General features: G+C 36.7%; 1 protein-coding gene across 1 annotated transcript; it reads right to left on the minus strand.

The window, feature by feature from the left end:
* Positions 1–3,504: 3,504 nt before the first annotated feature.
* Spink1 (serine peptidase inhibitor Kazal type 1) lies at positions 3,505–9,960 on the minus strand. The gene is made up of 4 exons (XM_005324198.4): positions 9,806–9,960; positions 8,121–8,152; positions 6,797–6,903; positions 3,505–3,627 (listed from the first exon to the last, which is right to left on the minus strand). The coding sequence occupies exons 1-4, from the start codon at positions 9,858–9,860 to the stop codon at positions 3,582–3,584; spliced, it is 240 nt and encodes a 79-aa protein (XP_005324255.1). The 5' UTR covers positions 9,861–9,960; the 3' UTR covers positions 3,505–3,581.
* Between the last annotated feature and the right edge of the window lie 17,330 nt (positions 9,961–27,290).

Genomic DNA, 27,290 nt, shown 5'->3' on the forward strand with positions numbered 1-27,290 from the left:
GAATTTTAGGAAATAAATCGGATCAGAGAAATGGAAATAAATGCTCAAATGGAAATAAATGCTCAATATTTTTCACATTCCTTTTTTCTCAAATGGCTCAGTATAATTCATTTTTTTTACATGTTTCATTTCAAACAAGTTTCCTTCTCCCTTGCAACATTTTAAAAATATCCTTTCCCATCAGATAGCTTCATATTTCAAATATTCTGGGACCAAATCAAGAAAACTTCAGGAATGAATTGGTTCTTTAACTACATGGTGTAGTGCTGTGGCCCTGCACTTGATGAGGATTAGTTCTTACCTCCACTTAGAGAAGGAGACCTAATAATGGGCACTGGGTTTACTACTCTATTCCCTCCCATGGCCATGATACCCTTCTCAATGCATAAAATTTGTGATTAGTCCTTATACTTGAGTTTGAACTTCGTAGTTATGGTTTATAATCCTAAATGTTTTCAAATATATAAGTAGGGAGTTTTAGTCCACTTCTACCCAGTTGAGAATATCTTCCACAAAATCCCTGACAATTCAATAATGTAATGAATTGTTACTTGAAGAAGTAAAGTTACCAAAAGGTAGTCGAATGTTTGTTTAATGAGCTATAAGGGTTATAATATGAGTAAGAGTAATAATAACAACAGCTAATATTTCTTACACACTTATTATTTGCCAAGCCCTGGGCTCATTGTTCTTGGAAGGAATTGTTATAACTAACCCATAGTAGAGATGAGGAGTAAAATTTGAGAAGTCTCTGACTTCTGCCAGGACGCTTGGCTAAGTAGTGGCAGAGCCATAGCAAGCCCAAGCATGCTAAAACAGAGCCCTTTAATCATTGTAGTGTATATTTCTTACTGACCAAAGTCAGTCCCTCTTTATTCTCTACCTCATAAAGTCTAAATTCTTACCCTTTGGGGACAACCAAAGGTGTTCATTTCTCTTTCTTGTTCACTTGTGTAACAAAAATATTAATTTGGTATCTCCTCGGTGGTAGAGCCTATAATCCAGCATTCAGAAAAGGACAGTGTTTCTGCTTTCACTATGTTGACACTATTGTCCCTTAAATTGTTTGAAAAACCCACCAAGATCTGAGAATTTTTCTTCTGTAGCTAAAATTTTCCTACTTCTTTCAATCACTCATCATAAAACAGTTTCAAAATCTTATCAATTTTGATAGCTTGCATTTTTATACACATTCTAATTTGTAAATTATCTCTTTAAAGCATAACCACCAGGCATGTGGTTATATTTTCTGATGGATCAGAGAGTGAGAAAGAGGAGAGGAGAGAAGAGAGAAGAGATGAGCTCAGAGCTATTGGAGGTAGATAATCTGGATTTTTGTCTTGCTTCTGCTTATAATTTCTAAACTCTTCTTTCTGAATTTGCAGAATGGTCCCAATTAGACATGAAGATTTGTAGTATTCAATGATTCACCATGGCAAAGTTCCTGAATGTTAGGGGTGCCCTTCAAATGTCCTCTAGCATGACAGTGGAGGCGCAGGAAGCCATTTTGCATCCGCAACTGCAGTTAGCACAATATTGGGTGAGAGCCCTTAGGCTCTGCTTACGCTGACTCACATGGCAGGCCAGCACCCTCTAGTGGTCACAGTTAAACCTCGAGACGTGTATTTTAAATATCACAAGAAATTAACTTAAACCTGATAGGGCCAGGTAACTGTGTTTTTCAAGTGCAGAATTGTTTTTCACCTGTTATTTCTAGTTGAATGGGTGATATGTTCCACATGATGTATAAACCTGATGCAACTCAGCCTCCATCAGTCCTCTATCCACTTCTCCACTTTAGGCTTTTTTTTTTTTTTTTTTTAAGAAACGCAGGATCTCAAGCTGCTTTTCCTTCTTTCTCCTTTTATTTTTAGTAGTTGTAGATTTTTTTTCTTTTGGGACACTTCCTATTTCTCTCTTATTAGTTATTGCTGAATATAAACACATAGACTGTTTTAATAGAAGGATGCTTTCTATCATTTTTATACAAGGAATAGTGAGTAATCCATGTGAGGAGATTGTGATTTCAGGGAAGATTTGGACTTGAAATCAGCTCTGAATTAAAAGCCTAAATCTGACGCTTTGTTTTCTGGTGATATTAGTCGAGTGTATTCACTTTTCTAAGTTTACTCAAAAGGTGAAAGTAATGTGATGGTGCTATTATGGCTCACGTATAAAGCATGGTGCACTTAGCCGAGTCCTCATCATCAGTTTCTCTGGAATATCACCCCCTTTTCCCCTTGCCAGATCATCTCATCTCTTGGGAATGGTTTGATGGTGAAAGTGTCCACTCCTCAAATTAATTCAGAATCAGGACCCTTTCCACATCCTTAGTGCAATCCCATGAGCTTGTAAAGCAGATATCCAAGGCAAGTCTTTGGAGAGCTTAGTCTTATCAATAAAAATACTCAAAATGGAATAATTTTGGCCCAAGATGGAGTTGGGAAGTGGCAGTTAAGTCAGATCTCAGATATGTCTAGATCCAAACTTTTGACTCTGTTGCTTACAATAGGTACCAGAATGTTAGCTCATGTCTTGGGAATAAACAAACAAACAAACAAACAAACCATCACTCCCTGGAATACTGTGTGCCGTTTTCAGCAAATCTTTTGGACTGCAATATTTCTTTGCTTTTATGAGAAACTGTCCAGAGAATGATAACAGTTGTCCAGTGCTGCACTAACAAGACAACATGTCCTTTACCAGTATCAATCCAAAATCCTTACAAGATGCATGTTATCTCTCTCCCTTTTATATATACAGATTCCATTTTGCAAAGTGTTGAAGCAAAGACCCATTACTGCTTGAGATTGTGTTCCCAGCTTGGTATCCTTATGAGCCCTAAGAAATGTCTTTCTTCTAAGTTCTCAGATAGGATGAATTTGTTCAATAGGTTGACAAACCAAACCTCTCAAGGACTCAACTCTATTCTACCAGAGAGGGTAGCTCTGTGTCCACATATACAGACCTGTGCCATACAAAATAAATGCCCAATTAAATCCCAAGGAAATCTAAAGGAATGATGATGGTGGTGGTAGTAGTATTACCACTAGGCTACATCCTCAGCCCTAAGTCGCTGAGTCTTGCCTCAAATTTGAGATGATCCTGCCTTAGCCTCTTGGGTACCTGGGATTACAGATTACAGGTGTGTGCCAACATGCTTGTCATAAAGGAATTATTTCAATTAGTGAAATGTGACAGGTAACATGTTTCTGGACTGAGAGTTTTCCAACTATCCCCTATGATAGTAGGCAATTATATGTGGGATTACAGGAGTCCACAGTCCCTTTGGTCCTGTCATTCAGTATCAGCATCACATTTCCCAAGACAGAGGCATCAGGATGTAAGAAGATAGGAAGGAAAATGCATTAGAAGGGAAACACCGTCTGAGCTCACAAGATTATGGAGTTGCTAACACTGGGTCTGTTCTGAGTCTTTCGCAAGTTCCTTGTCCCCAGTGTAATCACACATGTGTTTGAGGAAAAAGCATTTGGGAAGAACGAGTGTGTTCAAATACATTTATTCAGCAGGCAGGTCAGCTGGGCATCTTGGTGATCTTAAAGGATTTCACACCTTGGCTCTCAGCAAGGCCCAGATTTTTTAATGAGGATAGGAATCTGGCGCTTCCTGTAGGAGAGATTGAAAAAGAAAATCAACTTAAAAGTTTATTGACAAAAAGTGACTATGGGAAAAAAAATAATGGGAAAAACCCAGCTTTATTAAACAAAGATAAGATGTGTTCCTTTGTCTTTTTCTCATTCATTTATTCACTCACTTTTTCGTCACATATTTGTTGCTAACTATTACTTTCACTAGCCATACAACAGAAAGGAAAATTGTCCTTCATACATCTAGTGTTATAGTGAACCCCTGAAATTAATCTCCTATCTATTGCTGCTTCTTTTGTTCCAGATGCTACTGCCCTAGCTACCAGTTTTCCATCGTAGCTGGTGCCCAAGCTGCTACAGAACTAGTTGATCTTTGGTTCTAGAAAAATGAGGATCCATGGGGCTGGGATTGTGGGTCAAGTGGTAGAGTGCTTGCCTAGCACGCGCGAGGCACTGGGTTCGATCCTCAGCACCACATAAAAATAAAATAAAGATATTGCATCCACCGACAACTAAAACATAAATATAAACAAAAAAGAAAACTGGGGATCCAAATCTGTGAGGTCTTGTTGAGGGAAATCATTTCTGTAGCCCATATAATGTCAGCTAGTGGTAAGCATCCTGCTCTCCAGATAAAAAATTCTGTTCTCTTCATACTGCAGCTTTCTTTATCTAAATAGCTCTAAATCCTATAATTGTTCCAGAGACCATTTCCTGATCTCTCATTTTTTCTAGCCATCCTTTTCTAGAATATACTGGCCTACAAAATTTCCTCTATTTCTCCATTACTGAAAAATATCTGATATTCCTATTTGTATATGTCCATTTAACTGGAGTTTTCTGGTTGTTTATTTTGAGAGAGTTTAATTCTTTCTTGTCCCATAATCATTAACTGGTAATAATACTGATTTCTAAATCAGCTGCATACAATAAGTACAATGACCTGAACAGAACATATGAATTGATTGGTTTTCTATAGCCTTACTGTTCACTATGGGTCAGAATATTTGGTGTCCACTTTTGGCTATTTGAATTTAAATCAAAAGTTAAATAATATAAAAAATTCAGTTTCTCAAAGAAGGGAGACTGTTAGGATAGAGGAAAGGCATCAGGGAGGGAGGAGTAGGCAAGGAGAGGTACTAGGGAAAGAAATTGATCAAATTATGTCACATGCATATATGAACATGCCACAGTAAAACCCACTATTCTGTATAACTGATTATATATATATTTAATTTTAGTTTCTCAATTGTATTAGCCACATTTAAGTGGTAGTGGCTAGTAGCTATGTATTGTACAGATAGAAGCATCCCTACCACTATAGAAAATTCTGTTGGATGATGATGGTCTTATAGCAAAAAAACATATGGAAGAAATAGTAAAAGTCCTGATTGAACATCCCCTCCAGGTGCATATTGACAAAGGAGACTACCACATGCCAGCCCTTGTTTGATATTATCTGCTTACCTGGCATCTAGGATGAGAGCTTGACTCTAGTTACTGTGCAACCGATTTGTTTGGGGTATATTTGCATGTATGTATTTCAGGGCTGGGGATTGAACGCAGAGCCTTGCCCTCACTAGGCAAGCATTCTGCCACCAAGAAACATCTCTACCCACTGTCTAGGGCCTTTAATACATGATAGAAATAAAGGCAATATCATATATTAGAAAATAAGTTGTAATTTAAGAGAGCCAATTTTACCTATAAACCTAAGTTTTCTTATCTAAGAAAAGTAGAAAGAGGAAGAAATGTTACATTTTCTGCCCTCCAAACCTTTCTCCACATTTACATATATTTGAAAGAATAAAAAGAGCCAGCAGGAATTAATAGGTCTTAAAGGGCAAACAAATGTCCCAGCCCTCTGCTCATATTTTCCCAATGTGTCACCCTCGATATTGGGCTTTTTGAAGTTGGCATCTGGAAATTTCCCAAGTCTCAGGGCTGTTCTGCTTTTTCTCCCCTTAGGTGGAAATATGTTAGTTGATCTTATGTCAACAGCATAGGTCATGGGAAAAGTAACAAGTGGTTGCAGATTCTTTTTGTAAGTCTTTCGTGTGGAAGCAAATTCCTCACAATACAGCAGAATACATATTGTTTTGTGTTGAATCTTTGTTTTCACACTCCTTGATAAACTCTGAGAAGTTTCTGAGACAGTTTAAAACTACTCAAAAAAGGGATTGTTTTATAGGAAGAGAATTCATGCAATAGTGGAAATGTACATAATCATTGAGCCTAAGTCAAAGTCTTTAATAACAAGTCAACCCCAAAATAACTGCTTACTGAATCACTTATGGAACCTCTTTTATTTGGATTATTCACATATTTATTTAGCCTAGAATGATCCTTGTTGATGCTGCCAAAAACTTAGAATCCTGTTTAAATGGCATTCTTTTCATGAGTACTTTCTTGATTCCTTTCATCAAGAATAAATCTCTAGGGATGGCTGTAGCTCAGAGGCAGATGAAGCACTTTCTTGCATGTTCAAACCTCTGAGTTTGATCCTAGCACTAGTTTTAAAAACAAGTCTCTGCTGTACTTCTATAATACTTATATCTTTTCTGTTGGCATTTGCTACAAATTATAAGGTGCTGGCTTACATGTGCTCATGACCTATATTCTCCTAGTCATAAGATTAAGAAAGGTGGCAGAGGCTAGTGTTAATTGTTCTGTTGCTGAATGAAATATGAAATCGGTGGCACACTTACATCTGACCCCTGAATCCAATTCCTTTCACCCACTTACAGGTGCTTCAGAAAATGAAACTTCTTTGAGGTTGGCTATCATATCCATGATTTAAAATGATACAAAAATTCACTTTTTGGCACCCAAATCTATATAATTTATATTTGTATATTTGAGGGCTTTAGAAAATACAATCACTCCTGTCAATAAGAATAACTTTTTAAAGTTAAAGTAACTTTTTTTGTGTATAGGCTTTTTATGAATTTAGACTATCTGTTGTTTTGTTCTAAAACATGAGTTTTATCCTCTAAGTGATTTTAAAATCATATTATTGTATCAGAGAGATAAAAAAGGGAAAAATTAGTTTTGGAAAAAGTTGACATTTTTTCATAGTAAGATTCATGCTATTGGTATATTGATTGGGCCTTTAGGAAAATAAGATATATAAAAGTTTGAAGACAGTAAACTTAAAATATATATTAAAAAGAAAAGTCTGTACTTACTGATTTTCAAGGCACAGCATGCATTCATTGGCATAAGTATTTCCATCATTTCCACAGACAGGGTCATAAATCTTGGTGCATCCAGTAATTGCATTGTTGCAATTAGCCTGAAAATGAAGTTAAACACAATCATTTCCCATCATCCTCTATTCTTTGAGTTGATGGCAAAATTACTAAATGGTTTTAATTTTTTTTGTGCATGGTTACAATCTAGAGAATTACACTGAATGTTCCAAGGAGAGAAATCTAAAACCTGGAATCAGAAAATCTGGTTCTAAGTAAAGCCTCTACTATGTGCAAGTTGTGTGATGTTGGTGTGTTTTTGGTTCCTGAATCTCAGTCACTTCATCTATAAAATGGGAATGATGTTACCATTTCCCATCAATGTCATAGTGCTGTCATGAGGATTCCCTCAGGTGAAGAAGATGATGTCCCAGGTTACAATTATGGCAGGTGCTTGCTTCTCTCAGGCCAGTTGCTACCTGGGGCATGTTCTTCCCTACACATGCTTCCCTTAAGCATGCAAAAGCACTAGGTGTCTTCCATTCTTGGAGTCTTTGTCCTTTGTGTGCTCTGCTCCATAAGAGCTAATAATCACCAAATGGCTGTTACAGTGTTCCCACCCGTTGTGTTTTGCCAGCCCTATTTATCCTACATTGCTCAAAATCACTGTCACTTATTAGGGGCACCTTCTTTTAACTATGTGATGCTCCTAATGGTACCAGAGCTTCTTCATAACATTTATCACAAATGCAGTAATTTATTCACTTATAAACATTTGGTTCATCAGCTGCCTAGATATAAGTGTAAGGAGAGATGGAAACTTCTTCTCCTGGTCACCAAATTTAATGAAATTACCTTTTGGAAAAAAAGAAAATATGGAAAAGTTAGATGTAAAAGTATGTTTTTAGAGGAAGAACTTGGTTCACTATTTTCTGCTGTTCATTGTAAACTAGAGGTGCACCTGGATGACTGGGGGAAACTTATGTCAACATGGTCAAGCTGGTCCTAAGAGAAAGGGCTACTCAGTGGACTAGAGAGAGCTTACATCTCAAATGCTTGTCCTTCCAGCTAGCCCTCGTGCATACATGAATTTTTTCACAATAAGCATCATCTGCATAGAAGTTGCCCAGGCATCAGTGAATGTGTTCTCCGACACAGGGCTGTGGGCTGGGGAACTGCCTTCCACCTGCATTTAACAGGCTGAATGTTCCTAGCATTCCTACTCGTCATCCTGACCTCAGGTTAAACTGAAAGTTGACAGACTTCATTTCTGTTGGATCAAAAGTTTTAGCCTCTTATAAAATTCTAAAGTTCTCTTTACCTTTCTTCCTTGGGAGCCAGCTTCAGTGTTACCTAGAAAACAAACAAATGAAAACAAAACCAGACATGTTAAGCTGGATGGTAAATGAGAGATGCAGACCTATTCTTATCCAGAACCCTCTGCTTTCACAGAATGCTGTGACTTCTTTGCTGGCCTCTTCCAATGACCACCTCTTATTTCCATCCTCTTTCAAGGACATCTGATTGGTTTCCATTTACTCCCTGTCTGCTAAAATCCTAAGAAGTTAAGTAAAAATCTTATTATGACTAAAAGTATCTCAATTCAGTATTTCAGGAACATTGATCCATTTCCTTGCAAATAGAAATTATGTACTTACTGCTTGAAATCGGTGCTGAGTAAGTGACATTGAAGGCTCACTGACATTCTCACAACCAGTCATTAGATCTTTGATCTCACAATGAGTGGAGCGTAAGTATCTTTATCTGAGTTTATGGGTTGAGGTATGGATATTTACAAAACTAGCTATGAAATAGTTCTCACTAACAGTGACTAGGTCTTCAGATATAATTGCATTAAGTCCCCTTTTCATAAGTTAAAACCAGACCCTTTTTGCCAATTCACCATCAGTTCCCAAGAACCTTTCCTCACACTTGTATGACACAGATTGACTATGGATAAAATCATATTTCATGAATTTACAAATAGCAAAATAGACACTGCATTCTCCAGAAAATTGCAGGTCTTGCTAACATTATGTAGGGGATGGTAAATGTGGAAGAATTCCCTGAAAGGAAGGGAAACTAATCTGAGAGCACCCAAAGTAGGAAATGTTTATGAGATACAATTTTGATATCAACAATCTCTGAGGGCATGGAGAAGAAGAGCTGCTGGAATAGTCAGAACCTGATGCTGTTGTTGGAGTCCCCGTGGGTTTCAGAATCTAGATGAGTCTGAAAATTGATGAGCAGGTGCTCACCACAGGCATCTATTTGCATTAATTAATATGTATGAGGAGGGAAAAGGGACCTCTGCTCCTATAAATATTTAGCAAATATAACAAATGATATTCTACTCTTTAGCGAAGTACTGGTTTGGCTCTCAGTAATATTTTCTGCTGGATTGGAGATGAAGTTGAAAATGTTAAACATTTTCAATGATAAAAAGTAATCTGAAGTCTGTGGGTTCAGAATTTTCTGCTAACCTTGTCAAGAGGCAGTTTGGGGACCTATGTATACCATCTACTCAAGCAAAATATTTTCCTTTGAAACATTCTGTAGATCAAAAATAAAAATTTTAATCAGTCAAACCATACATTTTACACTGAATAACTGGCAACCATTATTATCTATTTAATGCAATTCCATGAGAATTATAAATTTGTAAATTGTCCTTAAGCATTTACAGAGTGAGAAATGTATTTAAGGTTGAGGTATCTCCACTTTCTCTCTATCATATTCCTTATAGAATGTCAGCTCCATTCTAGAGAAAAACTTTTCTATCTCTGGGCACCTCCCACTGAAATTGTTTCTCTCATTTTATGTTAAAAATTTTCTTTCTATAATTCCTAACTATTGATCTTATTTTATCTCATTGGGACCAAAAGGCTAGCCAAGACTAACTAGTTTTAATTAAGTCTAGATCATGTTAAATTTCCAGAAAGATATATGTTTAGCAATGCAATAGAGCAAGCAGTTTTAAATTTGAGAAATATGCAAATCACTTACCAGATAAACTTAACAAGGCCAAGGCACAGAGAAGAAAGATGCTTGTCAACTTCATGGCTGAGGTTCTGAGTCAAGAGGTCAGATGAAAAAGGCACAGAATTTACCACTGCTTTCAACAACCATGGAACTGGAGGGTCATATAGGCCATGGGCAGCACAGGCTCCACCTGCTGTGTTGCATAGCAGGTGCCCCTGGTTATTGATTGACTGTCATGGCCTGGCCTCCAGGCTCAGAGAGAGCTGTGTGCATGAGAGGTGACAGGAAGAGGCACCTCAAATTCTATCAGGAAAAAGCAGTTCTGACGGTTAGCTAGTTAACTCGAACCCTAACTCTGCGGTTACGGGAAGGCTCTTCCCTTCTGGAACTCCAGTTTTCTAGGTGTAAGGTGAACTCAAAGTTCCTGTCTACTCTGTAGATCTGGATACATAAGCAAAACACCCTCTCCATTCTTTGTTCCCTTTCTCCACTCTTATTATTCTTTTCTGTCTTCCCTCTTTTTCAATCACCTATTCACTAAGCCTCAGGTGGGGTTGATGGAGGGACAGGTCAGAGCTAGGGAGGATTGAGTTCTAGCAAGTGTATGCTGTGAAGGTGGAAGGTGCTGCTAAGAACCACTTAGCAGCTATGCATTCCTGGGTAGTTGATTCACTTTTGCTGTGCCTTGATTAATTCACCTGCAAATTGAAATAATATTAGTATCTAACTCAAAATTTTGATTTTTTATTAAAAAATAATATGTACTGCATGTCTATCATGTGTTATTAGGAGATGATTCTCTGTTCTCTCATATTGCTGCAAGACAGTGCTGAGGCAGAGATAAAATTTGAGAAACACCTAGGATGACAGTTTAGCTGGAGCAAAATGATAGAAAAATAGGAGATGAGATAAGGAAAACAATGAGGGCCTAGATCATGCAGGGCCATGCAGTGTATAGTAAGCACTTTGGATTTTACTGTAGAGAAATACTCAGAAGACATTGAGTGCTTTCTTGACATCTTCATTTGGACTTCCTCTAGGCACCTCAGATCTGATGCATCCCAGTCTACTCTTTTGATCGTTCCCACCAATATTCTTCTCTTCCTTCTCCCACTTGCTTCTTTTCTTTCTAGCTGATTGTTCAAGTCCAAACCTAAGTGTTCTCCTTGATGCTTCCCTTTCTGTAATTTACCATGCACCATCTTCTACACCTAATAGATCCTTCTTGGATCTATGCCCAGGATGACCGCAGTCCTGGATGCTGCTCATCACCTTCCACTGCCATATCTAAAATAAGGCCAGTATTTCCTCTTCGGCTTTTCACCATTTCCTTCAAATGTTTTCCCAACATCTACTGTTCTTTACTCAAAAATCTACCCATGGAAATAACAAATGAACTTTGTAGAATGCAGATATAATCATGTTATTTTCTAGTTTCTGATTGTCCAAACTCCCCAGGAAGAGTATAGGCTCTGAATGTCTTGACTCCTTTCTTCTTCTCTTGCTTGCTCCCACCCCCAGCTCTGTCCTTGCTCAATCTACCAAGCTCTAATGGCCATTTCTTTGCTCTGGTTAGCAATTAGAAATTTCTAATTCTGGTTAGAAATTAGACCTAAAATCATGATAGGTAATGGACCTTTGGTGGCAGCAAGTAGAAGGGGATGAATGAAATACACAGAGAAGACAGGCCAGGCTGCAAAAATACATCTGCCATTTCAACTGTGATCTGACACTGAGTGAATCAACATCCTTAACAACAAAAATGAATATCGTAATATATGTGTTTGGTGTGAAAATAAAACTAGAAATTGTAAATAAATACTGTGCAGTTACTTTATCCTCCATTTTACCTAAAATTACAATTGCTAGCTAGTAATATTATCACCCTCTTTCATGGACTGGAGCAATGGATATACATTTAGGCTTCATGATCAAGTTCTTGATGGAATAAATATTGTTTGTCCTGCAGTGTTGGGTGGCATTGACTAGAGCAATACTGCTACTGTGCTAGACGATTAGTCACAGTTATTGTGTTTATATTGCCTAGCCTGTGTAAATTACTCCCCCTTCTTTACCTCTATGTACATATTTCTTCGTGTCTATCCCTGGGAACTTGAGCAAATATGGCATGACCTACTCCCTTCTGTCCCAAGGACTCATTATTCACCTGATTAAAGAATGATGAAACTTAAGAGAACTGCTGCAATGGGTGCTGATAAAACTCACTGGGGTGGGGATTTTGGTTGGGCACCTGTTGATTTTCACACCCTATGACCCAGGGTTTGCCTAGTAAGGAAATTGACAGAAACTAGCTATAGAAAGCCTGTGATATCTAGCCTGACATTTGAAGACCTCTTTGACATCGCTGTGTCTTTACTCTTCAGCCTTTGATTTTGTTATCCAGAGAATAGCATAGCCATTCCAAAACCACTCTTCTTTTCCTTTCACTACTTACTCTCCAACCAGATTTTACTTGCACCCAACTTATAAAGCATGGCTGAAATATCTGTGGTGCTTGATTTAATTGGTAATGATCCACCCCAGCAGTTTGTAACACTATTAATTTGAAGTGGTTATATTAATTATATCATAGTTACCATCACTAAAACCACTAATATAACTAATGGTTATAACTGTAACTAGTACTGAATTTTTCAAAATCTCTGTGCATTACTCACTGTGGTATTTTATTTCTATCATTTAAATCATTGTGGCATTATTATTCCATTTTTATGAACAAGGAAATGAGAAGATTTCAGTTTTTTCACTCCTAGTCACAGAGATCAGATTGAACTTATTTAAAAATGGAACTTAGTGGCACATTTAGAAACTGGCTTCCACTCCAGGAGGCCAGGATTCTGAATTTAATATTGTCAATGACAACCTGATGTTTGTAAAAATCTCTTTATTCTGTCAGCTTCAGTTTCCTACAGATTACTGTTTCTTCTACTGAGTGGCTTATATTTTTACCTTCTTGATGATAACTTCTAAAGAACAAAAGTTTTAAAATTTAGTTGAGTCCGATTCAGTGTGTTTATGTGTCCCATTCATGAACATAGTTCCTATCTTTGAGATCATGAAAATATTCTATATAATTGAAGAGAATCTACTGTCCATTGTAGTTAATGTTTATGGATAATGTAAAGAGTCTTAAGATTGAAAAAAAATTAAACATGGATCTGTGGATAGTCAACTTATTTTTAAATTTTTTTTATAACTTTATTTTATTTATTTACTTTTTATGTGGTGCTAAGGATCGAACCCAGTGCCTCACCCATGCTAGGCAAATCCTGTACCACTGAGCTATAGCACCAGCCCCATCAACTTATTTTAAATAACTAAAAATATTGTTTTATTTTTCCACTGCAGTGTGATGTCACTCTTGTTGGAAACCAATTGGCCACGTAATTGTAGAGAAGTTTCTGGATACTCTTCTCTTGTCTGTCCTTGCTGAGATGGCCTCTTGGATTTTTAATCAAATGTGTATTCTCTCTCTAGCATCTGTTTGCCTTTCTGCCATTTGGTTCTCCCCTCACCACTGCACTTTGTATATTGTCATGCACATTACATATAGTTGTGTCCCCACTATGTCTTGTCTTTGTTATTGGCTAACATTTTTTTTTACTTTGTAGAGGCCCTAAAAGCTATGAAAAATTCACTGGGACCTATCAGACCACTTCACTTTCTTAAAATAGCCTTTAACCAATACAGTAAAGAATAAATTGGAGTTAAAATATTTCTTCTTGGGTTTGATGTTTTTTTTGTTCTTTTTAGATATATATGACAGGAGTTGCACTGGTTGTGTGTAAGCATAGGAAAGTTCTGTCCAATTCATTCTACTGTCTTTCTTATTGCCATCTCCCTTCTCTTCTATTCATTTCCCTTTGTCTAATCCAATGAACTTCTATTCTTTCCCCCACATTTATACTTTATCTATTGTGAGTTGAGCTGCTATAAACATTGATGTGGCTGTGTCACTACAGTATGCTGATTTTAAGTCCTTTGGATATAAACCAAGGAGTTGGATAACTGCATTCCAAGTTTTCTGAATAATTTCTTTACTGCTTTCCAGAGTGGTTGCACCAATTTGCAGTCCCACCAGCAATGTATGAGTGAATTGGGTTTGATTTTTGATAGTGAAAGAATGTTGTAGATAGTGATAATCACATCCCTGTGCAGGCATCAGTGAGGGACTGACTGAGCTTAGGTGCACCTCATTGTTCCAATCAACTGAACATGTCAGCAGCATCATTTTTTTTGAAAACCCCATGGTTAGTTATCTTAGGGAATTTGAATGTCTTTTAAAAAACATTTTAAAGCAAAGTAAGTGTCAGCTGACCATGTTTCCAGGGGTTGCAATTGTTCTCTAGAATAACCATGTTCCTCGTAAGCATAAGAGTCATCTGTTCTAACCCTCACTCTGATATTTAAGTCCCATCTATCTGCTGTTGATTGTCAAGTCACTGCTTCATACTTCAGGGGAAAAGGAATAGCAGTTCTTTATATGAGGCTGCAATCTTTTCTTCTGGAATTTTCCATCTATTTATCCTAATCCTTGACCTCAGAACTGTTTTACTACATTTTCTCCAGGATATCCCTTCACCTATTTGTTAATAATGATGACAATCTATGGATTGTCCTCAGAGTCATTCCATTGTATCTTTGTGTTTTTTTATTGGTTGTTCAAAACATTACAAAGCTCTTGACATATCATATTTCATACATTAGATTCAAGTGGGTTATGAACTCCCATTTTTACCCCAAATACAAATTGCAGAATCACATCCATTACACATCCACATTTTTACATAATGCCATATTAGTAACTGTTGTATTCTGCTACCTTTCCTATCCTCTATTATCCCCCTCCCCTCCCCTCCCATCTTCTCTCTCTATCCCATCTACTGTAATTCATTTCTCTCCTTGTTTTTTTCCCATTCCCCCTCACAACCTCTTATATGTAATTTTGTATAACAATGAGGGTCTCCTTCCATTTCTATACAAGTTTCTTTGTGTTTTTAAAGGAGATAGCCTAGAAATTTATTCTGGGACAGTTTGACAATGCACTAACCTGTAGCATATCACCCCCCTCTCTCACTCTAGACACTAAAACTCTAACAATATGTCTGGATCACATTCATTTTCTTACCTTAACATGTAGGCTGTTCTTCCATCTTGTTTTCCCTCATGAGATGCTGCTAAGTTTTTGGTCTTGGTTATGCCCTTTTGCTGACACTCAGCTTAGTGTTTTACCTGGAGTCAGACAAATGGGGAAGTGCCTCAACTTGACCCCTTCCCCAGCACATGGAAGCCATGGAACTAACATTTAAATCCAACAAGCACTTACCTAGACTTAACATGGGTTAAGTGTTGGTAGAAGGAATATATATATTTTATTTAAAGTAAGTTTAAAAAATGAGGGGTAATGGAGATATAAGGTCTGACATCTATTGCAAGAAGTTATATTCTAAAGGATGTGGGAAATAGGGGGTGTTGCCTAAAAGGAGATGTAGTGTTAAAAAGGGTTTTAAGAGGGGACATATACTTCAACTGTAGATTTTGGAAGATAGTTATGAGGCCCTTCCTCAATGTTCTCTTTTACAAACTCAAAACTCTTAATTCCATTAATCAGTTACCAAAATGGAAAAAAATAGTGTCATAAACTTTCCATAAAGTCTTCCAGTATTTCAACATAAAAAGTCAGGTGATAAGTATTTCCTCTTGGAGTAATAAAAGAAAAAAACAGCTTGAGATAATCTTATTTTTGAATGATGGATTTCTGAGAAACAGACAAAAAAAAAAAAAAACAACTGTAGAACTCAATAGGCAAATGTCTTTCAGCACTGGGAATCTTGGTGGGTTATTTCCAAGTAGCAATATTGTTGAGTTACCAGCATCCCCAGAGCTAATTCCTGCTTGGAAGTGTGAAGTGAGTGGGGAAATAAAAGTTCTGAAAATAATCAATAAGGAAAAAAAGATAGAAAATAGTTTTAAAAGCTGGGGCCTGGTGGGTCTTTCATCCCTGAAAGGATGTGGAACTGAACAAGGAACAAGGCCCCAATTTTTTATTTAAGGGGAAATACATCAAAAGTTTTCAGTGTGGCAGGCCTCTTGAGGAAAACAGGATTAAGATGGGGAAAACAAGTTGTTTGGGGCTAGGAAGGTTACATCCACCTCCAGGGGCTGAGTTTGAACTTAGGGCTAATGTAGGGTGTCAGCTTTAATCTGAGCAATCTGCAACTGATAGATTCCCATCAGGAGTTCTCAGAAAGGCAACCCCTCTGCCTTGTGATGGCTCAAACAAAACCATAATTCACTAGTGACCTCCAACATAGTATTAAAGAAGCACTTTTCAGCATCATGAGAACATGATCTTCCCAGATTTGGCTGCTGCACAGATGAAGAGCTGGAATAATGGTCCTCGGCTGGACAGAAAGTGACCCTTCCCCATCCAGTAAACTCTGCATATAAGCATATCTCCCTTACAGAATATTAAATAGGGAATTCTAATTTTTCAGTTTTCTTATTTCTCTCCTCTGTTAGACTAAACTCCTTGGCATCATGACCTTTCATTTCACATCCAGAGTCAAAATACCCTTCAGTTCAGTGGAATCTGATAAAATGGAAATAATTCATTCACCCCAGTAATTTGAGGTCATAGTATATTTAATAATTTCGCAAAGGAATGGTGGAGGAGATTGTGCCATATACTAGATAAAAAATAATTCCAAAGAGTGGTCAGTCTTTTTGAACCTCCTTACCTGGGAATCTTCTTTGCCCCCCACCCATTTCCCACACCCTGGCTCCCAGCAGTGGCCAACTTATAGATCTTGGCCTTTTCTTTCTTTTTTTCTACACTCTCCACTCTGGAACCAAACAACCAGTTTTATTTCTTGTCTAGAGCAGAACTAGATGACAACTCAGCCCAGGAGATGCCACATCCAACAAATTCATTTCAGAATGACTTCTCAGTAAAGATAACTCTTTCCCTAAGATAAATTCTAATTCCATCTGTTAAAATAATATTTCTAGAACATTATAAAATGACTGAATGCCCCATCTTTGGAGAAGGACAGACCTCAGTTCAAACTCTGTGTGAGTCTGAGCTAAACTTCACACTTATGATTCAGTTTTTATAATTTTCTATCAAAACCCCTGTGGCTAGATGAATTTTGAGATTCAGTTTTTTAAATTTAGAAAAGTTGAACAGTGCTTTACAGAAAGCTCAGAAGTGTCTGGGGGAGCATCCTCTAATCAAGCACTGCAATAATTCCTTGGAAAAACATGTAACATGCAGAGGCTTCTGGGCTTACAAGGGTTTAAGTCCTGATAAGCCCTTAGTAAATTGAAAATATCATAAATCAAATGTGCATTTAACTTAACTTAATTACAGAACAGTTTAGCTTAGTCTAGCCTACCTTCAACATGTTCAAAGCCCTTAGAGTATGTAGTTGGGCAAATCACCTGACATAGAGCTTATTCTATAATTAAGTGTTGCATATCTCATGTAACTTATTGAATCTATACTGATAGTGAAAACTGGAATGATTGTATGAACATATTTTGGTACTTTCATAAAGCAGAAATGTAAGTTGAACCATTGTGAGTTGGGGATTGTTCATAAGGAAATAGATAGTCTTAATTCCTTAATCTACTTTGAGTTGAGTGTTGTGCAGGGTGAGACATGGAGGTTTAATTTAATTTTTCTAAATATGGATTTCTTGTTTTCCCAGCACCATTTGTTGAACAGGCTATCTTTTCTCCAGTGAATGTTTTTGGTGCCTTTGTCTAGTATTGGATAACTATTTATGTGGGTTTGTCTCTGTGTCTTCTATTCTGTATCATGGTCTATGTGTCTGTTTTGATGACAATACCATACCCCTTTTATTACTAAAAATAATAAAATATCTCTGTAATGTAATTTAAGGCCTGGTATTGTGATATCACCTAATTCAATTTCTTACTAAGGTTGCTTTGCTATTCTGGACCTCTTATTTTTCCAAATGAAATTCATGACTGCTTTTTAAAAAATTTATATGAACAATGTCATTGGGATTTGAATAGGAATCGCATTAAATCTGTATAGCACTTTCAGTAGTATGGCCATTTTGACAATGTTAATTCTGTCTGTCCAAGAATATAGAAGATCTTTTCATCTTCTAAGGTTTTGTTCAATTTCTTTCTTTAGTGTTCTGTAGTTTTCATTGTAGAGGTCTCCCCCTACTCCTTTTTTTTTTTATTGATTTCCAAAGGAACACTCATACATTTGCTAGTAGGACTGTGGATAGCATGTGAAGATTCCTCAGAAAACTTGAACTGGAACCACCATTTGATCCAATTATCCCACTCCTCTGTTTATATCCAAAAGACTTAAAATCACCATACTACAGTAATGCAGCCACATCAATATTTATAGCAGTTAACTTACAATAGCTAAACTATGGAACTAAAGCTTAGGAACCTTTCAACAGATAAATGAATAAAGAAAATGTGGTATATATACACAATGGAATATTACTCAACCTTAAAGAAAAACGAAATTATGGTATTTGTCAGTAAATGGATGACACTGGAAAATATTGTGCTAAGTGAAATAAGCCAATACAAAAAAAAAAAAAGAACCCAAAGTCTGAAAGTTTTCTCTGATAGACAGATGCTAACTCACAATACGGTGGGTGAGGATTAAAGAATAGGAGTACTTTGGATTAGACAAAGGGGAATGAAAGGAAGGGAGGAGGAATGAGAATAGGAAATGTAGTAGAATGATTTGGATATTACTATCTTATGTGCCTATATGATTACATGACCATATGATTATTCTACATCAAGTACAACCAGAAGAATGAGAAGTTATATGCCATATATGTATAATGTGTCAAAATACATTCTACTGTAATGTATAACTAATAAGAACAAATAAAAATATAAATACCTTTGTCTAAATTAAAAATAGCTTTAAATTATCTCTTCAATGTTTCTCTCAAATGAGCTACAAATTTAAACAAAACAAATACTTTAGTTTTCAGATTTCTGTGGGGCTTGAAATTACGAATTGGGGACTTTGCACCTGTACTACTACAAGGAGTAAAGAGGATAATGCATGAAAAGCTCATGGCTTAGACCATGATACTAAAGATTTAGTAAATGTTATTACTACTGCCTATTGATTTGCTCATGTTAATGTTGGCATTGACTACCTGCCCTTTCTCTCTCTTCTTATCATCGTGACCTTTCTTTATTATATATGTAATTTGCAGAAAACTTTGGAAACTTCTGTTTTAACTTTTCTTAGAAGGGCAAGCCATTGTTGTTGGAGCCCACCTGTGCTGGACACAGAACTGTTGGAGCACCTCTATACAGCTTTCCTCATTAATAGACCCCTGAGACACACTTTCTAGCAGCTTTGCTCTTCTCCCAGCCTGGACTGATCCCCTCCAGCAATGATTAACTAAATGCTCAAACAGGAAGATAAGGAAGTATTTCAGTTAAGAACTATGAATGTTTACTGGAAAAAAAATTGTGTGTGATATATAGAAAGCAAAGAATCTTATAGCTAAAGGAAGTAACATATTTTTGGGGACAAAAGATCAATTAATAAGTAACCATATTTCAAATAAGGAAATAGGAGACCTCATATCAGGAGGGAGAGCACCTGAAGACAGTAAAAACAATTGAAGTAGATTTCAGCTTCTGCTGAAAATAGAGTACAGAGTTCTTGTGTTTCCCCAACCCAGTTTTCCTTGTTATCATATTACCTTACCTGGATACCTTTGTCTAAATTAAGAATCAAACTTGGGCACAGCACTTAATGTAAAGTCCAGTCTTTTTTCAAATAACCACTCCTAACCAAACCTCCCACCTATCTCACATCTCTAAAGCACAGCATACATCTCCAGACTCTACCTGGCCTCAGCCCACAGTGGTGCACTTATCCATCCTTTATAACAATGTTTTACTCTTTGTCCTTCCCATTCCCAGAATGATATATGATATGGTGCATTTCCACTTGCAGCCCTGATTACATTTCATGCATACAAATCAAACCAATCGATTTAACCTTCCTGTCAATTCTGCTTTTCCATTTGTTTTTCTCATTTCTCTTGAAAGCATATCATTACTTCAGATTTCATGTTTAGAGTGATCTTTGGTCCCTGATCTCCCATGGCCCTTAATGGAATCAGTCATAAGTTTTCCTCATTTAGCTTTGATCCACATCTTGCTTTCTATTCCTCCTACATCACTCTGCCCTGTGCCTGGATTGTCCCCTAATTTTTCAGGTGGTCTCCCCTGTGTGAAATGGGATGTATATCTAAAGGTGGTACAAAGGCACAGGGTATCTGGATTTATGACTTGGTCCTGCTACTCGCCAACACTCCGACTTCTGCCCCTCATTCTCCAGCCTCCCTTGTCCTCTAACTAGTCACCAAGTCACATTGAACCTACTTCCAAAATCTCAGTTTTCCTTTATCTTTGACTGATGCTTCCTTATTTCAGACTAAGAGCAATTGGCTGAGTAGTTGCCTTCCCCCTACATTTTACCATTTTTTCCTCTAAATAGATGTTCTATTTTGGAATAGTTCTGGATTTACAGACTTAAAGCATTGAAAATAGAGTACAGAGTTCTTGTGGGTCCTGAATCCAGTTTTCCTTGTTATCATATTATATCACCTGGATACATTTGTCTAAACTAAGGAATCAAACACTGGCACATCACTTAATGTAAAGTCTAGGCTTTTTTCAAATTTCACTAGTTTTTGCACTGATATTCCACACAGGAAGCTGCATTACATTTAGTTTTTCATTTCCTTAATCTCCCCTAGTCTATGACAGTTCCACAGTTACTCTTTGTTTTTCATGATTTGGACACTTCTGAAAAGTAGTCACGTAGTTTTTAGAATGTTCTCAATGTCTTAGTATTTTTCTATTGTTTTGCTCATGGTTTGACTGTATTTATGGATCTAGAAGGAGAACATCATAGAGATGAGGTTCTCTTCTGATAACATATTAAGGATAGACGCTATTAACAGGATGATAAACTTAAGAAGTGGTGATATTAAAACTTCTCATATGGTCCAGATAGTGTTTCTCAACTATAAAGTTACTGTTTATCTTTTTTCATAGTCTATTGTTTTGAATAAAGTCAGTGAGTGCAGCCCATGTTGGGGAGAAGACAGTTAAGATCTATCTTCCCAAGAGTTGGGCATCTGCATCAATTATTTAGAACTTATCCATAAGGAAGATCTGTCTCTTCTCTCATATTCTTAATTTGTGTATCGAATAATTGACTTATATCTCAATATAGATACCATAATTATGTGGTTATAACAGAATGAAACTCTGACCAAAACTAATGAAATAAGAGCCCAGAAAGTTGTAAAAATGAGTTTGAGATGGTGATAAATAATACCAAAGCTACTGCAAAGAAAAAGGAAAGTGGGTAGGGGGGACCAGTAACAGCATGAGTTCAGAACTGAAAGGTTCTATCCTTGAGTTCACCTATCTCATTTACAGATGAGGTAAAGTCAATGTATGAAGAAAACTCTTTGATGAAATCATATTAGTGATCAGACTGAAACAAGATATCATTTTCCCTGATCAGACACTTTGATAAATAATAATAGAACCATGCTATTTATCTTTCTCTCATTGGGCACCTGGCTCCTCGCTGGCCATTCCATGGGGAAGGCTTTCTCACGGGTCCTGCAGCTCTTCGACAGGCCCTTATTCTTTTGTTATTTGAATGGTTCTTTACTCTCTGGCACTACAAGATGCTTGAGACTTCTCTTTCTTTTTAGGAAAATATTTTTTTGATTATTACTACACATATTTAAGAAAAACAAGATGATATTTTGGCATACATATTTAAATTATTGCTTCAAAACAATAACAAGTATGGAAGGCATTTAGCAAACAAATAAAATTAGTTACAAAATTAACTAACAGTTAAGCCAATTAATAACACATCTGTCATCTCACATAGTTATTCTTTTTATGTGTGTGGTAAGAGCAATTAAAATCTACTCTCAGCAAATTTTTAATATGCAGCACAATTCTTTTAACTATAATATTCATGTTATGCCTTAGATCTCTAGATTTACCCATCCTTTATAACAATGTTTTGACATCCCTGTTCATACAATGATATATAACTGCCTTAATTAAAAATTCTATTGACATCTTTTTTTGTAATTATGATAAAATACAAATTCCTTATCAGGGCTTAGTAGTTTCTCTGTGATTGGTTATGAACCAATTCACTTGCATCTCAATTTGCATTTCACCTCTTCTGGGAAGTCTCTGTTCATCAACAATCTCCTCCCCCTCGAAACATGGCTTTAAACCTCTGTTTCCATATTGCTCTGACCACATGGTATTAAGCTATGAATCATTTGCATTCAATGAATAATATTGTGATCCTCACAGTAGCAATGGACCACAGTGTCCTTATTTGCAAAATAAATGTGATGGATTATTACAGATTAATAGTTTGTGTACAATGAATTATACCTGTGAAAATGCTATGTGAATTTTAATCATTTAACACAGTTACAAATAGTGCTAGGAAAATAGAATAAAGAATGGAGCATGCTGCATTATTTTAATTAACCCTTCTCTATTCTTCAACAGGGCAGAGCCCCCAAAAGTTGTTTACTTTGAAGAGAGTAGGAATATTGGAACTTGAAAGGTAAGATGAAAAAGGGATACTTGACTTGATTACCATTGAGGGCAACTGTGCTTCCTGTTATACAGGGAAACTTGCTAGCTAGCTTCTTTCATGTATAAAAAGTGGATTTGACATTCAGAGTGTGATAAGAGTAAAGAGGAACAGTGCAGAGGTCCTCAAGCTGGTGCAAAGCCTCTTGTATGACTAACATCATTTGAGCATCTACTGAGTGTGGGGAGAATGTGAGTTGAATGAGACATGGCCCTACCCCAGGTTTGGTTGCTTAAGTGAACAAGTAATCCGACAGGAAGGAGGAAAAAAAAAAGTCCTAAAAACCAATTGGAAATGGTCTTATTAAAAGTTTGGAATTTACTTGAATGTAAAGGAGATAGAGTAAAGGCCTTTAAGCAGGTAAGTTACCTGATGAAAGGATGTGTTTTAGGAATGTTGTTTTGCTCATGGTTTGCATGGATTATAATTGGGAGGAACTATGGAATGATGAGAATCTGACAATACTATTGTTGTCTGGAGCAATACAATAGATATAGAAAACAAAGGAAGGATATAAGAAATTTTTCCATAGGAAAGCCTAAAAAGAAATGGATACCAAGATATAGAATACCAATCTATTCTGGATACCAAGAACAGAATAAAATCTCAAAAACTCATGCTTTGGTGACTTCAGATGATAAGGGTTTGAGGGGAACTGATATCGGGGGCAGTAGGTTTATCCAGTGTTTGTATGTTTACACTGATCAGAACACAACTTCAACGGGCTGCATGCCAACCCTTAAGAGAGACAAAGATGCATTAGAGTATGGTCATAAGGGTGAAGTAGAAGAGAGAGGGGTGAAACTGTGCTATACACCTAATAATTTGGGAAAGAAATCTGAGCCATTTTGTCCTGGGAAAAAGACAAGGCAAAGTAAAATTCAGAATTTTAGAGACAGTGTCATCTTTCCTCCTGTTGACTTCCCCTAGAGTAAAGGTAGTTTCTGATAGTGTAGAAAGTGAATACTTCATCCTGAAGGAATTGAATAATTAAATGTATGATAAGAAACATGTAGGAATAACATAAGGGGATCTAAGACATTTGAAGGGCTGTTGTGCAAAAAGAGGAGCATGTTCCTTTGTGTGTTCCAGGGTAGAAGTAGGACTGATGAGTAAAGGTCATAACTTGGAAATTTCATAAATATCATAAATCACTTACTTGTCAATGGTCTAAATTGTTCAAATACGAAATAGGCTGCCTAGAGGTCCTTGGGAGAGGCTGCTGACCACAGGATAAATAAATTTTTACAAGATATGGGTTGGGCTTTGGATCAGGGCCTTAAAGAGTTTTCCATTGGGATTTCTCCTTGCCCCAAGTTTAAGGAAACAAAAAGATAAAGGCTGTGCCAAAAAATTCAAAATTTGTAAGGTTTTGATGCTTCATTTTGGGTGAATATATGTTTGAGCCCCATTCCCAGTTGGCTTCTCCCCTAAGTCTAGGCTTTGTCAGAGTTGAGGAGTGGGCACAAGTGGTCTTTAAAACTGGTAAAAATGCTTGATTTGGATTTTATCAAAGGTAAATTACTGCATGGACAGAATTCAGGAAAACGTCTGCCTAGATTGGTGTGAGGATACTCAATGAAAGGACTGGGAAGACAGTTGTGTTATTGGTACGTCTTTAACTAGGAAGAAAAAGTAACCCTTCTTCAGCCAGTGGTAATGGAGAAACCAAAAACAAATGAATAATAAAGGTACCAGTAGCAACAAAAACCGTGATAAATAATGAAATAACTAATTCACAGAGTACTTATCCCATGTCTAGAGGTCTGTGAAATGTCATCAAACCCCTTTGATACTATACACATTAGTGATGGTTTTAATACACACCAAGCAGATGAAAAAGCGAAGGTTTTATGAGATAAGAACTGCTGAGCTTGAGGCCATCCTGTTAGAACTTAGGCTTGATATTTATGGGTTTGAGTGAGTTCACAGTACATGTCCTTCATTACCACAAAGATAGACCAACATCTTAATTTTAAAAATCTTAAACATTAGATCCTTGCTGGAAACACCTCGTTTCCTTTGGTAAACACCAAATTAGCTACCAGTGTTTGCCAAGGGTAATATGTAAACTTTACCAGATGAAGCAGGAACTTTAACACTCTTGTTGGCTCTGTTCTCTATTCAGGAGATATCTTTATGCTCATTTCAAGAAATTGGTGCTGTTGAAATACCTATGTATATCTCTGGTAAAAGCAGTTTATGTCTTAACTATGTGAGCAGGCTATATTCTTTTTCTTTATCAGAAAAAGATTATGGAGAAAGTCTTCAAAGACAGTATGTTGAGTCTCAAGCACTTAAAGATATCTCCTAGTTGAACTTTACATTGCCTACTTAATTCAGAATAGAGATCAGAGTGTTAAGGTTCCTACTTCATCCTCTGAGGTTTACATATTACTTTTGGCAAACTCTGGTGGCTAATCTGGTGTTTACCAAAGGAAAAAAGGTGTTTCTAACAAGGATCTAATGTTTAAGATTTTTAAAAACAAGTTTCAATTTTCAACTACAAAACATGTTTATAATAGAGAATATGGTCAAAAAAATTAAATATATTATGTTATATTATATTATATTAATTAAATATAAAAAGTAAATATTTTTTCTTAAAAAACATCATGACCCAGGTACAACTATTATTAATATATTCATGTTTTCTTTTAGTCTTTTTATGCATGATTTTTTTCTTTGAAATCATAATTTATATAAGACAATTTTAACAACTTTAAACAAAAATCAGTTTCTCGTGTTATTAAAAGAATTGTTTTTTTAGAGGCAGATCTGTCTCTCTATGTTGATTAGATGGCTTGAACTCCTGGGCTCAAGTGATCATGCTGAGTTAGTCCCCAGTAGCTGAGACTAAATGTGTGCACTGGTAGCACTAAAGATTTATTAAACTAATTTTTAAAAGACTTGTTTACCTTCTTTTCAAAACTTCCAATAACTTTCTTACTCAAAGTACCTATGACTGTAGTGGATGCTGAAATTCACCACCCAGATGCCCTTCAGGACAGGGGCTCCTATTTCCCCAGTGAACATCTCTGATGGCTCACAGCTGAGGGCTTTTCCAGAAATTTCCCTGGAGAAAGGGAGCTGCCAATGCCAACATTTATGCCCCCCCACACACACAGCTGGGTAAAGGTGAGATGACTCTTTTCTATACAAAAAGCCTTTCCATCTGGGAGGGCAATGCCATGACTAGCCAACACAGGCTACAATTTATTTGGCAGTTCAGGCCATGTCTGGCTTACCAAGGGGTATGTGATCTTTTTGATGAATCATTTGTTCTCTATTCCAACCCATTTTTTGTTGAACACAAACTATGCCCAGGATTATTCTGTGTAGTGGGGAGAGAGTAGAGAATCAAAAAGGCACCAACCCCAAATCCTTACTTTCATGAAACTTGCATTGTTAAGGGAACAATTATGATAAAAAATAAACATTATAAACAAGTAAATTGCACAGCATGTCACTTGGCAAGGGCTGTTATAAAAGGTCAAGCAGAGAAGGAAAAAGGAAGTTGTATTTGTGCTGGAGGAGGAAGAAAGGCTGAAATTTTGTATAGGAGGCTGGGGAAGTCTCATGGAGAAGAGGCATATGAATGGAGACTTAGTAGAGATGATGAACACCTTTCTCCAAGTTTTGTGTATTCATTCATTTGTTGTTTTGAAAAAGCACTAAGTATGTCTGGCCTTTTCTCCATCTGACGTAAAGATAAGTATGAAACAGACAAGATCCCTGCTCCCATACTCCTGATAGTCTCATGAATGGAAACATACTAATAAACAAATGATTCCACAAGAAATCATCAGTTAGTGATGGATGCATGACTCAATGAAAAGAATATAGAGGTATAAGAGATTGACCTGGGTAGGTGGCAGAGTGTGTTTTAGACGAGATGATCAAAAAGAAGCATTTTCTTTGGAGATGACATTTAAACTGAGATCTGAAAACCAAAAAAGAGCCAGTCATGTAAAGATTCTGGCATTATCTCTGGGTTCCAAGGGGAGACCCATTTCCTGGGGCTCTTCTTCCTGATAATTCTATGAAGCAGTCAAGTAATCATGAGTTGTTTTTATTTGGAAGTGACTTGATAGGTTAACTGGACTCTTTTTGCCATCTGGTGTCTAATAATAATAAGCTAATTATAATTGCAGATAACATTTATTAAATACTTATTAGATTTCAGGTATTATTTCTGCTCTATATCAAGGGCTTCTTTTTTTTTTTTTTTTTTTTGGTACTAGAGGTTAAACCCAGGGGCACTCACCACTGAGACACATCCCCAGCCCTTTTTTGTATTTTATTTGAGATAGGGTCTCACTGATTTTCTTAGGGCCTCACTGAGCTGCTTAGGCCCTCACTAAGTTGCTGAGGCTGGCTTTGAACTTGTGATCCTCCTGCTTTAGCCTCTCAGGCTGCTGAGATTACAGGCCCGCACTTCCAAGCCTAGCTTTTCATGCACTGTTTAGAACATTCTCCATGACATCCCTATTGTTACTATCACAGCATCTGTTTAAAACAAGCCCCTCCTACCTTCAGTTCATGGTGGTGAAGTCCACAGCAGTCCTCCTGTTGCCCTTTGACAATTTTCCTCTGATTAAATTCACCTAACATTCTTTTATTAGCAATAAGTCAACTCTGAAATGTGGTATGAAGTGGAAACAATTTCATTTAATTTGGCCTAAGAAATCTTCTCCTTAGTCTCTCAAATGTGGTGTTTCAAATCTTTATTCTCTTAGATTTTACTAATTCTGGCATAGGCACCAATCTTGGAATTATTGCTTGTATATGATT

The sequence above is a fragment of the Ictidomys tridecemlineatus genome, chromosome 1 (genome assembly GCF_052094955.1).
Source record: "Ictidomys tridecemlineatus isolate mIctTri1 chromosome 1, mIctTri1.hap1, whole genome shotgun sequence".
Lineage (NCBI taxonomy): Eukaryota > Metazoa > Chordata > Mammalia > Rodentia > Sciuridae > Ictidomys > Ictidomys tridecemlineatus.